Here is a 15,611-nt window from a genome sequence, read left to right on the forward strand (position 1 = left end):
CTTGAAAGCACAATTAACAGTATTTTACCATTTTTGGTCCATTATTTATACCCTATTTTCAGTTATCTACAAGATGTCAGCGACTTAGGTGCCTTTGAAAACTAGATTCTGCAGCCCTGGAATCAAAGGAAAAAAACTAAAACTGTGGTTCTGGGGTTTGTTTGTTTGATAAAGCAATACATAAAAAAAACCAGAAAGCAACAAATACGGATACAATTTCTTGTTACTTTCTCACCATACAATAAGGAAATGAATCATAGCTACACATTCTTCGTACGAAAAATAAACAGTTCTCCCACTTAAAGGTGGATAAACTGAATACACGTATATCTTTAAACTGAAGTAAGTTCCAGACATCTGTTAATTCCCTCAAAGACCAACATCCATGTGACTTAGAAGCTCAGCACAGCACAGCAGAAGCCACATCCCACGAGGAGATGGCTTCGTTCACACAAAAAGCCACAAACACTCAGCTGAGGATGACTGCTTTAGCCGAGCTCAGCAGAAACTGAGGTGAATGTTGAATCCTTAAGCCAGCGTCTCTGAATACCTCAATAAACAGGGAAAATGCTGTTAAATCTGTTTTATAGCTGAGACTCCCAGGCCCACAGAGCGCCTTCCTGCTGGCATGTCGGAAATGTGCTGCAAAACAAACCAGCATTTTAGCTGCCTTCTTATTTCTTATAACTACTTAGCTCTCACAGCCTCAGCAATTAGGAAAACTCATTTCCTCCTCAGCAATATCCTTAGCCCAGGGAAAATTAATCTGGATTTGACACTTCTTGTTATACTGGATGAGAAGTTTCAGTGCATCTGAAGAACTGCTTTAAAAAAAACAACACGCTCACCAACAGCCTCACACTTCTCACTGATCGGGATAGCAAGATTAAAAGCAATAAACAGGGCAGTGCTGCTTTCTGGCTCACATGCAGCAGTCACTGACCTAAAAAGTCCTCTGCAACAGCAGATTTTCCCTTTTTGCATCCTTAAAAAGTCCTCCAGCAGAGGCCAAAAACTTCAAAGAATTTGTCCTCCATCCGGAAGCCACAAATCAAGCTGACGGCGTGGCCCAGGGGAGGAAGCAGCCGTGCCGTGTTGCCCACAGCCCTGCTTTCCTGCCCAACAGCAGGCTCCAAAATTAACTTGTTTGGCGCTCCTTGCCATGCACACAGCCACAAAATGGGAGCCGGTCTCAGAGCCACCACCTCTTGTCATCAACAGTGCATTTTCCTCTGACTTTCATCAGACTTCCAGCCTTGCCAACAAGTGTGCCGGTAGCGCTGGCAGGCAAAATGCATCTTCTGATACAGCTGGCTGTGCTCCTGAGCACTGCTCCAATAACATGTGTCAACACTGACTCAACACGCTCCTGGATCAACAGCACTTTTGGTTTTATAACTTCTCTCCCCAAAAAGTGGTGCACAGTAGTCAAAGCGTGGCCACATCTTCTCCTCAATTCCTAGTTTGGCCTGTAACTAAACTCTGGCATACAACAAGAGTAAGGCATTGAACAGTCGTCTCTGTTGACAGCAAAGAGAACAAACAAAACTGAAAACTAGTTAGTCTGGATAAACTCGAGAGCAATACACACTTGATTGGTTTTAGTCTCCAAAGCAAGTAACAAAACCACATCCCAAAATACAAGACTTCCAGAAAGCAAACTGGTTTGCAGCCCCAGGCTGGAAGGCCAGACTAGTGCACTGCACACTTAGATTTCACTCCAGTTTATTCCTTTATAGCAATCACTGAACTAGTAACTTAGCAGGGACAGTCACAACTCTTGTGGAAGATAAAAAATCACTCACTTCAGCAAAAATGAAATAAATCACATCTGGCAGCAGAACAATGGAAAATGGCAGATGTCATTTTCAAGGAAACAGCAAAATCAGTCTTTATATAAACCCTCAAAGCTGATCAGATACAAATTGTTATCACCGTCTGAGCTCTAGAATGCTATCAATGCTGTACAATAGATAAATATTACATTTTCACCTGCAAAAAAATTATTTTGCTAATGTTAAAGGTTTCCAAATGTTCTTCCTTATTAAAATAAATCCACTAAATCAACACCACTGAAATCAGGAGGTGCTTCACACAACAGACTACATGCAAGACAATGGTGGGCTAAAGTGATGGACTCCTGTGGAACAGAATTCATGAGTCCATACAGAAAGAAATATCTTCAGTCCATGATTATAAACACTGCAAATTCAGATCTCGCTTAGGGTCAAAATATGAAACCGAATCAAATAAAAAGCAATTCTAATTTGAGATACAATCCATTTATGAAACAGAAAAAAAAAATCTACCAAGAAACAAAATGAAACAAGTAAGCAAAAAAAAACTCAAACCACCACCACACCAAAAGACCAACAACTGATGACCGAAACTCCATAAGAAGGAATTTAAGAATGTATCTTTCACCATCAGAATAAAAAAAGGTTGAGCTTCATGGACCTACACTACTAGCACTGCTGCTATGTGTGCTTTTGTTGTTTTCACAGGAACCTGGCACATGATGTTCTTTCTAATGAATTGATAAACATCTCATAGTAGTATGTGAAGCTCTCATTTCACACACGAAAGAGTCTCCTCAAACGTAGCATCTCTTCATTGTCTCTCAAGCAGCATTTCTGCTTCACAGCTCTACTTGAAACTATGTTACGGACATTTTCTCTATTGACTTTTGAGAAAATAGGAGCCATAAGGAATACTAGAGATGAGTATCTGTTGAAAATTGGATCCTTATTTATACGCACTCAGTCGAGAGAAAAGTAGTAATTGCGAAGCAGTGTTCTGTTTTTCTAACACTAGATACTTGACTTTTTAGCACACTGCAATGAAAGAAATGCAAACAAGAAACATACTCATCAGAAATCTCAATGTTGAGCTTCTGCTTGGTTTGGCTGAGAGTAGTGCGGTAAAGTTTAGTGGCCATTTCAATAAGGTGATCGCTGCTGAACAGGAAATCCCCTTTGCTAGCTGCTCCTGAGCCCTGGAACATAAAGAAAAGTTAGGATAACCAAAATCCAAAAAGTGTCCAAAACATTAAATGCCAACAAAGCGGGATGCTTTACAAGGAGTCCTCGACTGCAGTCAAATAAGTCTTGTAAACTAAATAGGGATGCTGTGCAGTGCTGAGGCTCAGAATACAGCTCAGTCTCAAATAAACTGTAAATTTGTTGATAATGATAAAAACACCTCGTCAGCCTAAAGGAAAGTCACCATCCCTTATCCAACAACACTGTGGTGTTTCTGTCTCCCTCTTCTGGCCATGCCACGGCAAGTTCACATTTCTTTTCCAGGGAGGAACAAGAACCAATTAACACCACAGCATTTGGAAGAAGGTGGTCAGTATGAAAAGACACTATATATAGAGTTCCTCAAATCCATTTAAGCCAGAATACAAATGCCAGCTTAATGATTTTAGCAGAGCAATACTGACAGCGCTGAGAAGTAAATATAGCACTGAAGTAAGTTCTTTGGAACTGAGTAACCAAGTGAGCTGTGCCATAATGTGAATTTCTTGGAATCACAAAAAGAAGAGAGAAACATTCTGCTGGCGTGTCAGGAAGAACTGTACAAGCAGCTAGAAAGGAAAACACTGTCGCTAGGTATAAGCAGCAGATTAAAGGCTCATTATACTAACGGAAAATGCTAATCCAAAAGAGGCTACAGTGAAAAATGTTCACAATTAAATTATCATTCAGGATGTAAATACTGTTCCTATTCGAAACCAGGAGTTTTAAATCAACATTTTTGCAGACGGGGCAAAGTGAAAAAAAATAGCAGTCTCAACCTTCAGGCTAATCCATTCGACCAGATGCTACAAGACAACCAGTAAGCCATTTTTATATTGCTATGCATCAAACAAGCATATTACTATATGATGAAGTCACAACCAACCTCCTTGAGGTGCACTGCAAAGAAGCCATCATTTTGGGAACTCATGGACACTTTGGTAACATCTCCCAGTGGAACCTCCGACTTGATATTCCCTGACTTTTGATCCGCAAGGAGAACGTTGTTTTTGGTTAATAAGAAAATCCTGGACGTAGCCTGTGAAAATACAAAATCACAAACCACTGTCTACACAAAGAAGGAATTAGGCTTTACTGAGCACTCCCTTAGACTACAAGTCATCCACGGAGTTGATAAGTTTGGCCCATTTAAGTAAACACCAACATTCGTTGTTCAGCAAAAACTGCAGATGAGTTAAAATTAGGTCAAATTTAGTTGTGTGTCTAATTATAGATTGAGAAGCTTAGCTCATTTTGGCACGTATGCTTAGGTATAAACAGTTTCTTTAATTACCAGCTTACAGTTATAAAATCCAGGAAATAAAGTCAGGAACCACAAATCAGAATAACCTCATTTCTCATGCAGAGAACCGTTGAACATGTAAGAAATAAATCCTTAAAAACATAACAGATACAAAAATATATGTTTTAAGAATGTATTAAAATCGAAGCTTCAAATAGGACAGCTTATGTTTGGTGTAAACCTGTTGTAAAATATCATGATAATTCAATTACGTAGTTTCTTCTCCCGGAAAACTTTAAAGAAAAGAAATCTTAGCCATTAAGACATTTCTGTCTAAAGCACATAGATCCAGAGCTCATTATTATTATTATTATTATAACTTTGAGCACTGTCTCCTGTGCCAATTCAGGAAAGATATTGTCTTCATTTAATTACTCCCCTCCACACTGAAAAATTGATTTAGCATCAACAACAGTCAACCAAATTCCACTCCTACAAATGCATAAATGACACTTACATCTTAGAAGCTGAGATCTACGAGTTGGAATATTTAGACAGATATGGTGACAACAATTAGATCTACTACAGGAGAACAATACTTCCTGTTTCAATAAGTATAATTTAAATGCAAAATAAGTTCTGTCTTGGCAGAAAAAAGTACGCTGCATATTTAACAGCTTTATTTAAATGATATTATCAGCTTGCCTCTTAATTCCAAAAAAAAAAAAAAGCTTTTGATATCAATCAGAAGGTGGGCACAGTTAGCAAAGTCTGCCGCTCCTGGTTTTAAAACATATTAGAATGTGATCATCATGAATGTGAAAGATGTAAGTTTTCCAAATATTTCAACGAGAACAATACTTTCTAAATATTTATTTTCTTCAGCTGGCAAACAGAAAAGATTATCACAAAGGCTGCATTTAGTTGTGAATCAATACAGCCTGTTGCCAGTTGATGAGAAGCCCTTTTTGCTTGGGAAAGCCACTGAAAACTGTATGCCCAAGCAAGGTTTTAGCAATCTTGAGGTAAATTTACAGTGGGTATTTAGAATAAAAAATTTTCACAAATCCAACACTTCAGGTGTTGCCTTAAAAAAGTTGTGTCTTTTTCTCCACCTTGGTACTATTACATGACAGAAATGAAATTTTCCTGTCAGTTTACTTACAATAAAATCAACCTACTCTTCTGGATAAAGCAACATCACTTTATTACCTTGCCATTAGCTCTATTGATCTTATTCACAACTTCGGCAATAATGATCTTCTCATCCACAGCATCCTTCAGTTTTTTGTACTTGGGGTTCTTGCTGATCTCCAGGTAAGCCCCTTGGAATGGCTGCCCAACGCTGCAAAACCAAGAGAATCAGAGCTCAATACTAATCTCACACAAAACAGGCACTGTTCCAGGAGGCACTGGAGCCAGGAGGCTCCAAATGGAAGCTTCCCTAATCTTGGATACGTCATCTTCCAGAGAAAGTCATCTTCCACCTCGTTATTAGCAAAAGACCCAGATCCAGAGCCAAGAAACCCAGAAAACCTTTGCTTTCAATTTCTCCCTCTTTGAAATAACAGCAAGGCAGACTGCTACATTATCGTGTAACAGAATAATTAGAGCAACATATTGCAGAATGCCAATATGTCAATATCACAGTGTTTATGCAACGTAATTTCTCCTCACTGCTGCTGAGGAACTGGGAGCTGCAGCTCTTCCCCAAGACACCAGGGGTGGCACCAGCATTAAGGCAGTGCAGAGGCATTAGCACTGAGTCTATGCCATGAAGGCACATCACATCCATTAGAAAAATTTGGGAAGCGTGGCTACATCCCACAACACACTATCCCCACAAAAGGAGAGAGGGGTGCTAAATGGTAGGCATTTTAGGCATGTTCTCTTGTGTATATTAACAGCAAAGCGTCAGTGAAGAATGAGAAATTCATCTCTGAAGACAGTAATAGGATATTTCTTTTCCTGCCCTGGAAGCAATTCCAATTAAAAGGGCCAAATGGTTACCAATACCAGGCACATGCACATCCTCGTATATGCAATCAGTTTGATGTAAAATCTCCCAGTAACAGCCTGTTTGCGAAAGCAGAAGAAATTCAACTTCCAAAAGAACAGCAGCTCTGTCTCTTTGCAGCATTTCAGAGAGACAATAATTCCCCTTGAGGATTCACATGTTAGATGTGTAGCAGCTCTTCGCCAATACTTCGGTTCTTGCAGCTCACCCCATCGTTACCTTAGGGTCGTGTAATGATAGCTCCCCTGTCAGTCGCTGCTTGTTTTGTTTGGAAGTCACTTTAACTAATCACTTTGATTAAATTACAGTCTAAGTACTAAATGCAAAGCTTTGCCAAGGCGAGAGCCCAAAAGGAACCGCTGCATTATCTGGAAAAGCACTGCCTTTTCTAATCACATCTCCAGCACACAGGGAGAGAAAAGGAAGGGCACTGGATTTTTAGTAATCACCAGAAGTCCCTCTCTGCTCTTCAATAATTATACTGCACGCAGAAAATTAGCCACATCCTTCAAATTATTATCATTCCAACTAATCAGAAACCTTATACAATATTTCCTCCACCCTTAGGCCAATAAAAAATTCAACAGGAGTTAATCAGCTCTGAATACAGTTCACAAGGGAAAAAGAGATGAAAAAGTTTCTAAATCAGAGAAGGGTGGGGAGCGGGGAATGCATTCTAACTTTCCACTGAGTTGGCACTTTCTGTTTTGGTTTTTATTAATTAACACTACAAAACCATAGTCACCAAAACCATAGGTTCCCTGTAGATTTTGTCCCTGATCAAGTGACAAATTAACAGTTACTTTCTATCACATTTACCACTTGGATAGAGATCACTCAGCTACATATTGCAGCAAAATATTGCATTGTTCAGCCTTGGTCTTTTTTGTGTGTAAGTACCAAACAGGGATGCAAAATTCCTTCCTTCCCACACTGATCAGACAAGAATTCCAGGGGCAGCATCTTTCTCTTTTCCCAACAGCATAAAAAGGGATCACAAAGCAAATAAATGAGCAAACCACAAGCTGACATACGCAGCCTTTAAATAAGTGATCTGCTGAAGGCAAGAAACCGAGCCCATTACAGGAAATAAAGGAAATGCCTCAGTAAAAAATGAAGAAAACAAACCAATAAAATGCACAGACATTGAAGCAGAGCCTCTCCATGCATGGAATTGGCCCCATCAACTGTTGCAAGATCCTGGCCCTGCCTCATTTAACTCTCTCTTCTAACTGTGGCATACAAAAGAAATCTCTGTCAAGATGAACAATGCCTTTGTTTTCAATGAAAACATTATTCCTCAGCTCGTATTTTCTTAAAAAAGTGCAATTCAACTTCTTTCAAAGACATCCAACCTCTACTTTGTCATTTCATTGCATACACAAAACATGGATATTGCTTAAGTAAAATCAGATACTGCTGCACTTTCCTACGCAATGTTAGCTGCAGGGACAGCAAAGACAAAAAGTCAGCAGATTTTAGGTGCTCAGCAATCTGAGAAATCAAAAAACTTGTACAGACGTTTCACATTCTTCAGTAGTTTCCAATAGGAAAGGTAAAAAATTCTAGAATTTAAATAAATGGTAAAGCACTTTTTAGAAAATTCTCCTTTCAGAAAAAAATACATTCGTGCCAATGCACGTAACTTAAAATCCCCAATCTTCCAATCCAAACATTACACTGATTGCATTAATTAGGAAGATAAGAGCAGTGCCTGGCAGCCTCATCGGGAGTGATGTGGTCACTTATAGCCCTTCAGTTGGCTTTGCACTTATGGGCTGCAGGAACCAACACAATGGAAACTAGGGGAAAGGATGAGTTATTCCCTTCTACAACTTCTCCAAATTTTTACTGTGCAAGCCAGTCATAGGGGGCTAGAACAACAAAATGTCATGGTTTCAGAAAAGAAGTGCTCAGTATCACAGGATGAGCAGCTGCAACAACAGGCAAGCTAACTTAGAGGCAAACTGAGGTCAGCGAAGTAAATGATGGAGCCATGGTTGTTCAGCAGCCCCTACAGTAAAACTCTACTGTGAAACAAGGAGAAGCTCTTTCTTGCCTAAGATAAAAAGCACAGCTTCCTAAATGTACATAAGAATACTGAATTTATCATACAGGAAAACCTGTGGAGGAGGTAATTACCTGGCTGGATATAAAGCCTTCTTGTCCTTGAAAAGTTCGCTTGCTTCCAGTTTTTCTTCATATATAAGCTTCTGCTGATCTGTGAACTGGTCTCTGTACTTTTTACACTGCAAAACACAATATGTCGGACAAACCAAAAATTATCAGCAGCACCACAGACTAATGTTTGCTTATTGCTCAAGACATAAATTCTTTGTATGCTTTTGAGGTGATTCAGCTCCATTCTACATGGCACTAGCACAGTAACAAGCTGCAAAGGTGTTTTCCTCCTCACCCATTCCACATTCTTCTCAATTACACTAAAAAGAATCTCTACAGCATCTCATTTAAGCACAACATGACTGGAATGCCAAACTAAAAGGGTTCACAGAACATGCAGTTGCACAATTGAGGATGCTTATGTAAGCAGACAGAAAGAACAAAACATAGCTGAGAGGATGACTTTTGCAGGCTCAAAAGTGAAAACGGTTCCTTGATAATGCACAGAAAACATAGCCCACGAGCTCAGAAAAACGTCTGATCAGCACTTGTATTGATTCTCACCATTCTCTCCATTCAAAGATCCAAAACAAATTTCAGCTAACCTCAGCTCATAAGTAAAAAATTCCACCAAGTACTTCCAATGTTGGGCTGAGAGCTAGTCCCAGCCCTGGCCACAGACACGAGAACTGTAAGGTACCAATTAACAGGAAAAAGGCATGTGGCTTCAATATCTAGTTAAAAGCCAATGGCAGGAAGCAATCCTCTTTCCCTAGCCCCAGGAATAAATAGGCAGGATAGTTATACCCCTTGAAGGCCAAAGACAATGATCTTCCAAAGAAAGAAAATCATCCTGGCTGGAATGGGAAGAAACACTTCCTAAAAATAGGCTCTTCAGGAAGGAAACAAATCTGCTGACAATCATACACCGAATTTCTGTATAAACTGGACCAGAACGTGCCCTACCCTCCACAAATGGAAAATCCTCTTCAGTTCCTTGTGAGTTGAGTCCAAGAAAAGGTAAGGTCTCGCTGGCCAGTTTTTATCTATTGGTGATAAAGAAGGCATCTTATTCTTCATTTCCAAGAAGTATTTCTGCATCTGAGATAAAATTGAAGCAAGATGTTTTATTAATGTTCGAATACCAGAGTTACTGAAATAAGCATGGCAAAGCAGATGCTGTGTGATTAAAAGCACCGTTACCAAACTGCAACTCTCAGCTTTAATAAACATCAACAGATTTAAAAAAAACCTGTCCATATTGGGAAAAGCAGATTTAGATGTCATGAGTGTGACAAATGCTTAGTTAGTGCCACTCCCACACCTTCAAAACACTACTACTGTTATTCTTTCTTTACAACGTCAGAAAATTAATCCATTTTCTGCTTGCTTAGCTTGGACATTTCCTTACAAAGACCACAAAGGTCACAAAACAACTGATATTTTTGCAAGAAAATACATAAAAATTAACATATAATGTACATATGCTTTGTACGGATATATACATACAAGTCTCTGAAGGGTAAATTCATAAATTTTTCTTCCAGCGTTGGCTCTGAAGAATTTCCTGTACTCTCTACGGACCTGAAAAGTTAAACAAATCCCCCAAAGTGAGTACGAAGAATGAATTTGTTTTCACTGATACTCTTATAAATCTTTATGGCAGAAAATAGTCAGGAAGGAGACAAACATGCAAAGTGTTCCCTGAAATGCAAACTCTAAGTGGATACACTCAAAACATTTAACCAGGCTATGGACTAAGAGGTCAGAGTTACCTCAGATGACCTCAGTACAGTCATCTGCAAGTGCGACAGAGAATCTTAACTACCTTCCTCTGAAAACAGCACTCAATACTGTTGGATTCACAGAATTCTGACTATTTTCATGGGCTTTTTCATAAAGTGAGACTGAGTGCGCCAGTGCGAGACCGGAGATGGATGGGAAGCCCATGCTAATGTCAGAGCTGAAGCACCCGCCAGCCTTCCTCCAATTTTGGAGCAGCCTGGGACACACCTGTTAAGAGTTTGGAGCAAAAACCAGAGAAAACATCGTGGCTTTGCATAATCTACCCCAGAGCAAATTTAGCAGTTTCAGGGAACTTGCCACGTGTTGCTGAATTCACTGCAACCGAAAAAGAAAGTGAGATCAAAAAGAGAAGGCTGTGGGGAGACCTCATTGCAGCCTTCCAATATTTAAAGGGAGTTCCATAAACATGAGGGAAACCAACATTTCACAGGTAGATAGTGACAGAACAAGGGGCAATGGCTTTAAACTAACGGATGGAAGATTTAGATGAGATAACAGGGGAAAGTTCTCTACTGAGAGAGTGGTGAGGTGCTGGAACAGGCTGCCCAGAGAGGCTGGGAGGCTCCCTTCGTAAGAAAAATTACTAGATTTGTTATTCACTGATTTTCTGTAAAGTGTAGTGTTGTAAAACTGGTGCACACCCCCTACTATATTCAAGAAACGAGTACATGTGGTACTGAGGGACATGGTTCAGTGGGGAAAGATTGGTGGTAGGTGGATGGTTTGACTGGATGACCTTGGAGGTCTTTTCCAACCTTGGTGATTCTATGACTCCATTTATTACTCAGTGATGGACACTGGCACACTCAAAACCACTCCAGCCACAATCACCCCAAATCTCACTCTTCTCAGAGACTCTCTTTAATAATAGTGCTTTACATTCCCCTTTGTGAGTTGCAAGATGTGCAAATTAATTTGGAACACGGGGTCTTGCTACATGTCCATAGAGCCTACTGGAACTGCAGGGAGGCTGCAAAGCAAGCATTGACCAATGCAAGCGTTCCAGAAAAGCCTACCTCCAGAAAGTTGGAAAGCACCACAGACGGTATTAAAATCTACTTATTACACAACCAAAAAAAAAAAAACCAAAAAAAAAAAAAAAAAAAAAAACCAAAAAAAAAAAAAAAACAAAAAAAAGCAACCTCAAGAATTACTGGCTTAATCTTGATGACTTGTATTAAGTTTAATTCTTCACTTATGTATATTTTGAGTGGAACTTCTACAACATAAGACAGAAGAGAATTGCCTGTGGTAACAGTGGTGAACTGGAATTACAGAGTGGGTTCTTGTTCAGAAAACTCTGTGTGTTTCAGGTGAGGCAAACGTGCCACTTACACCATTTCAAAATATGCTGGAAAACCACACGACGGACAGGCAGAGAAACATTCTGGCTGCAATGTGCCTTAAAAGTTTTGGATTCATCAGTTTTCATTCAAATGCTGCTGTATGATATGCAGCAGCCTCTGAGTTCTCATTTTAAAATGACAAAAACAGACCCACTTTGGCAGTAGTACTTAATGTGCGATTCTGATCTGTAGAATGACTTCTTAAAATGGCTCCTCTGTATTTCTAGCTCTGCTTTCCATGTATATATTGTAACGTAATTTTTATATGCATATTGTGCCCGTATTATATGCTATTTTAAAAGTTTCCTAAGTATTTACACCCCTTTCATCACTGTTAAAATAAATTTGAGAACATGGTAGCTGGACTTTTCATTATCGGGTTGTGGTTGTTTCCTTTCAGCCTTCTGTAGCCCATTAGCCAAGGTGGCACCCAAGCCAAACAACGATTTAGATTTCTGCAGTTCCTCAGGACTGCATCTGTAAAAGTATGTTTGAAAATCTACGATGAGCAGAACCGTGTCACGTAAATCATTTGGGTGCAGACCTTAAATATCCCAAGTTGCCATTTTCATAGTCAATTTACAGAGCAGAACTACATTTTTCCAGATTACAAATGTGTTTTCTTTTGCCAACCAGCCCTTGAAAGCGAGGGACAGACAATGGAAGTCTATATTGCACATCATAGCTCTGCTGGGAGGTCAATGATGCCACCAGCCATAGGTGACCGCATGCAGTGCCGTGCCCTACACAAGCTCAGTGCTATCAGCCGTGGGCTCAGCATTCTGACATGAGCAGCAGTGAGAGTCTGCAGTTCCCCTCTGCCTCCATTCAAACAAGCAGAGGTCACAAGAAGAAAATAAATGCTTGTAATCTGTCCAGACAGGACCTCTGCCAACACAGGTCATGTTTATGAGCCATACTAGAGTCCCTTTAGATTGAATGAGGCACATTCAGCTTATGAAATTTGCTGTAAAGTCAGTGAAAAAGTTAAGCAACATAATTTTGTGCAAGAACGTTCTTAGTGTCAATCCCCCACACCTGCTGATTTAAGCGTTAGTAAGGTGCCACGCTGTAATGGATTCATGTAGGCAGAAAGGAGTGTTTGAGGAAGTACCTTCAGTCCAAGCCAGTAAGCCCAAATGACTGCAACAGCATGCTTACGCCTAGCCTCCTCCTTCAAGCGTTTCAATTCCCTTCGAGCCTAAAAGGTTTAGATAGTGAACAAAAGAGACAGCCCGATGCAGACAGCACAATGACCAGGAAAGGCTTCTCCCAAACAGAACAGCCAACATACAATCAAGGTACAGAGAGACAGAAGAACAGTGTTTAACCTCCAAAACCCCTTTTGTGCTGTGAATTGATGCTAAACCACATACGAGGTCCAAAAAGCCTCAATTTGAACTTTTATTTTATAGATGAGAATTTCATTTGCCCCCTCATTTGCTGCCAACGTTTCCATCTCATCCTACGTGCGCACCCTTGCCATCAACAGTAAGTACTGTGTGATCAGAATGATGTCTGTGGAAACCCAGACTGAAATCTCACCATCTCAGCAGCTCTTCCACTGGCAAGTGCTGGATCATAACCCTGAAATTGTGTGTGATGATAATGATGGGCACTGCACGAAGGGCTTTTATTCTGGAGGTGATTTTGATTTTTATGTACTTAAATAAAATTCTACAGCATGGTAAATTATTCCTTTCTCTATGGAATGAAAAGGCAAGCCCCCCCCCCCCCCTCCAACATAGTGCCTTCCTGCATGCAAACAGATAGGCACTCACCTACAATTCCTCAATAATTCTCATTTCAGGAAAGCAATTTGAAAAGCGAACACGTACATGGGCAATTTAACAGAATCTTGTATTTTAGAGAATATCCAAACCTCTGTTACTCAGCATGTGATTACAAAAATCAAATGCAACAGAGAGTTCCAGTGTTATAACATCAGAGGTACAGCAGCTCTGCCAATGTCGTCAAGTTGTACATTGTCAAATGGAATTGTGCAGCTGCAGGTCCAGCCTATGCCTGTGATGGGGCTAGCAGGTGATGCAGGCACTCACAAAAATGTTTCTACTCATCTGAATGGGACAGGATGTAAAAGTAAGGATTCTGCAGAGTTAGAAAGTTGTCTGTCTTGTGAAAAGGAAGGAAACTGAGCACTTGAGGTCTAAGCTTTTCTTTAAAAGCAAGTGATTTCTGAAGATAATATACTCTTCTTATTGAAAACTTGTAAGTATTTAAATGATGAGCTCTAACACAATTAATACTATCGCATCCATTTCTGATCTGGTCCTTTCTAACTCCAAAGAACATCTTAAACTCAAAAAAATAAATATCACCTGTGCAGTACTGATCAATTTTTCAGGTGAAAGCAACTGTGGATAAAAATAAACTACCAATGTGTTGCATTTAAGTAAATAAAGAGGAAACTGTTAACTTTAGCAGCCACCTAAGTGTCAGGTTAGAAGCATAGTCTCTCTGCAGGGAGGGAAACTCTGCATGTTTGCTTTGACTTGCAGTGCTGCCACTCCATTGCAAATCTAACAGCTTTATATCAAAACAGCAATAGTCAAACTCTGCATTTTACTTCAGATGTGATGTGAGCACGTTTCTACATCTTGTTGGCAAGGCGATCAGACAGCACTTCCCACCCCATCCTAAATAATAATAACTGGGAGATGTTTAAAACGTAATGAATCAACAGAATATAATTTTCAAATAAGTTAAGATATTACTGGTTGAAACCAATACAATTCTGACCTCCAGTGAAAAGCATTTCAAATGTTCACAAAACCCACAACTGCAGGCTGGGGATTAGCAAGAATCTTTCAGTGGGACTTTGCTTCTGAAAACAAACAGCTGATGCTGGAATTCCTGGGATTTTTCTAGGGCTGCAAGTTTAGAATTGCAAACTAGCACCATTTTCTGCTAAAAGATCTGTTCATGAAGCCATGCTTTAATTGCAGCTACTAAAATTTTCTTACTGGTTCAAATCACAACCAGAGAGTGAATTAAACCAATTAAAATGAATATTGAGTAAAATGAATAGCGTTGGTTTGAACTTGTAAATGAGGATTTCTCAGGGTGCAGAATACACAGCCTGATGAAAATCTCAATTAGATCTTTAGGACAGTGTCACTGAAAGCACTTGTTAGGGGAGGGAAAAAAAAAAAACACTGAAAAACCACAACCTTCTCTTCCCGCCACAAACCATGCTTTGCACATTTACAAGTAGTTAAATGCATTTCCTAATTTGGGAATACTGAAGTCTAGTCGTTTTTAATCTAGTCTAATGGCTTGTTAGTGCAAATCACTACTTGGCTGTCATGCATGGTATTTCCTACTCTACAAAACACTGATATACAGATGTTGTCAGATTTAAGAATGGCATGAATGGAAATGGAGGGAACCAATGATCATGCTCTATTATTTTTAAGTCAATCGTATTAGTTATTAATTCTCACTATTTACTACTGATTAATTGTTGATATCGTTGGGTAATGAAGGGGGGGCACATGACATGTGCATGAAGTACCTTATATCCAAGCCAGTAAGCCCAAATAACAGCAATAGCATGTTTATTTCTAGCCTCCTCCTTCAGTCGTCTCAGTTCCCTTCGTGCCTGCGATGTGTTTGAAAATGGGATATAGAAAAGCTTAGGGAAGAAAAGGTTACTGCAAGTTCCCAACGGTGAGAGAAAGAAACCAGCCACCACAAAGAGCAAATATTAAAGCACGTCCCAGCTTCCCAGGCTGCACCAGCTAAAACACGTTAGCAGCAAAGAGGAAAAAATCAGAAGTTTAAGCCACTGAAAATAGTTCCAGCTAGGTTTGCCCTCAAGGGCCTTATTCTATTGAGAGACAGTTAGGTGCAGAATTTGTTACTGCTTTCTCACCTGTGTACCATGCCAGTAAGCAGCAATTATTGTGGCAGCCTCATTACAACGCTTCTGGTGCTTAAGCTCCCGAAGAAGTTTCCGAGCCTGTAAGCAATTGAAAATAAAAAGTAGCATGACCCTACATCTCTTTATGACCATCTGCACAATGGCAACTATAATT

General features: G+C 39.8%; 1 protein-coding gene across 10 annotated transcripts in view; it reads right to left on the reverse strand.

The window, feature by feature from the left end:
- The window catches only part of MYO1B (myosin IB), a 166,508-nt gene that overhangs the window by 2,221 nt on the left and 148,676 nt on the right, over positions 1-15,611 (reverse strand). For 8 of the 10 annotated variants that reach the window (XM_090144297.1, XM_090144298.1, XM_090144306.1 and 5 more), the window contains 9 exons: positions 15,449-15,535; positions 15,089-15,175; positions 12,668-12,754; positions 9,911-9,985; positions 9,368-9,502; positions 8,423-8,529; positions 5,476-5,608; positions 3,907-4,059; positions 2,868-2,995 (listed from right to left, as the gene is read on the reverse strand). In XM_090144297.1, the coding sequence (XP_090000423.1) occupies positions 2,868-2,995; positions 3,907-4,059; positions 5,476-5,608; positions 8,423-8,529; positions 9,368-9,502; positions 9,911-9,985; positions 12,668-12,754; positions 15,089-15,175; positions 15,449-15,535 (992 nt within the window). The remainder of the gene's footprint in view (positions 1-2,867; positions 2,996-3,906; positions 4,060-5,475; positions 5,609-8,422; positions 8,530-9,367; positions 9,503-9,910; positions 9,986-12,667; positions 12,755-15,088; positions 15,176-15,448; positions 15,536-15,611) is intronic. The other 2 variants (XM_090144299.1, XM_090144302.1) reach the window with 2 other exon arrangements.

Source organism: Phasianus colchicus, chromosome 7 (assembly GCF_987193195.1).
Source record: "Phasianus colchicus chromosome 7, bPhaCol1.hap1.1, whole genome shotgun sequence".
NCBI lineage: Eukaryota > Metazoa > Chordata > Aves > Galliformes > Phasianidae > Phasianus > Phasianus colchicus.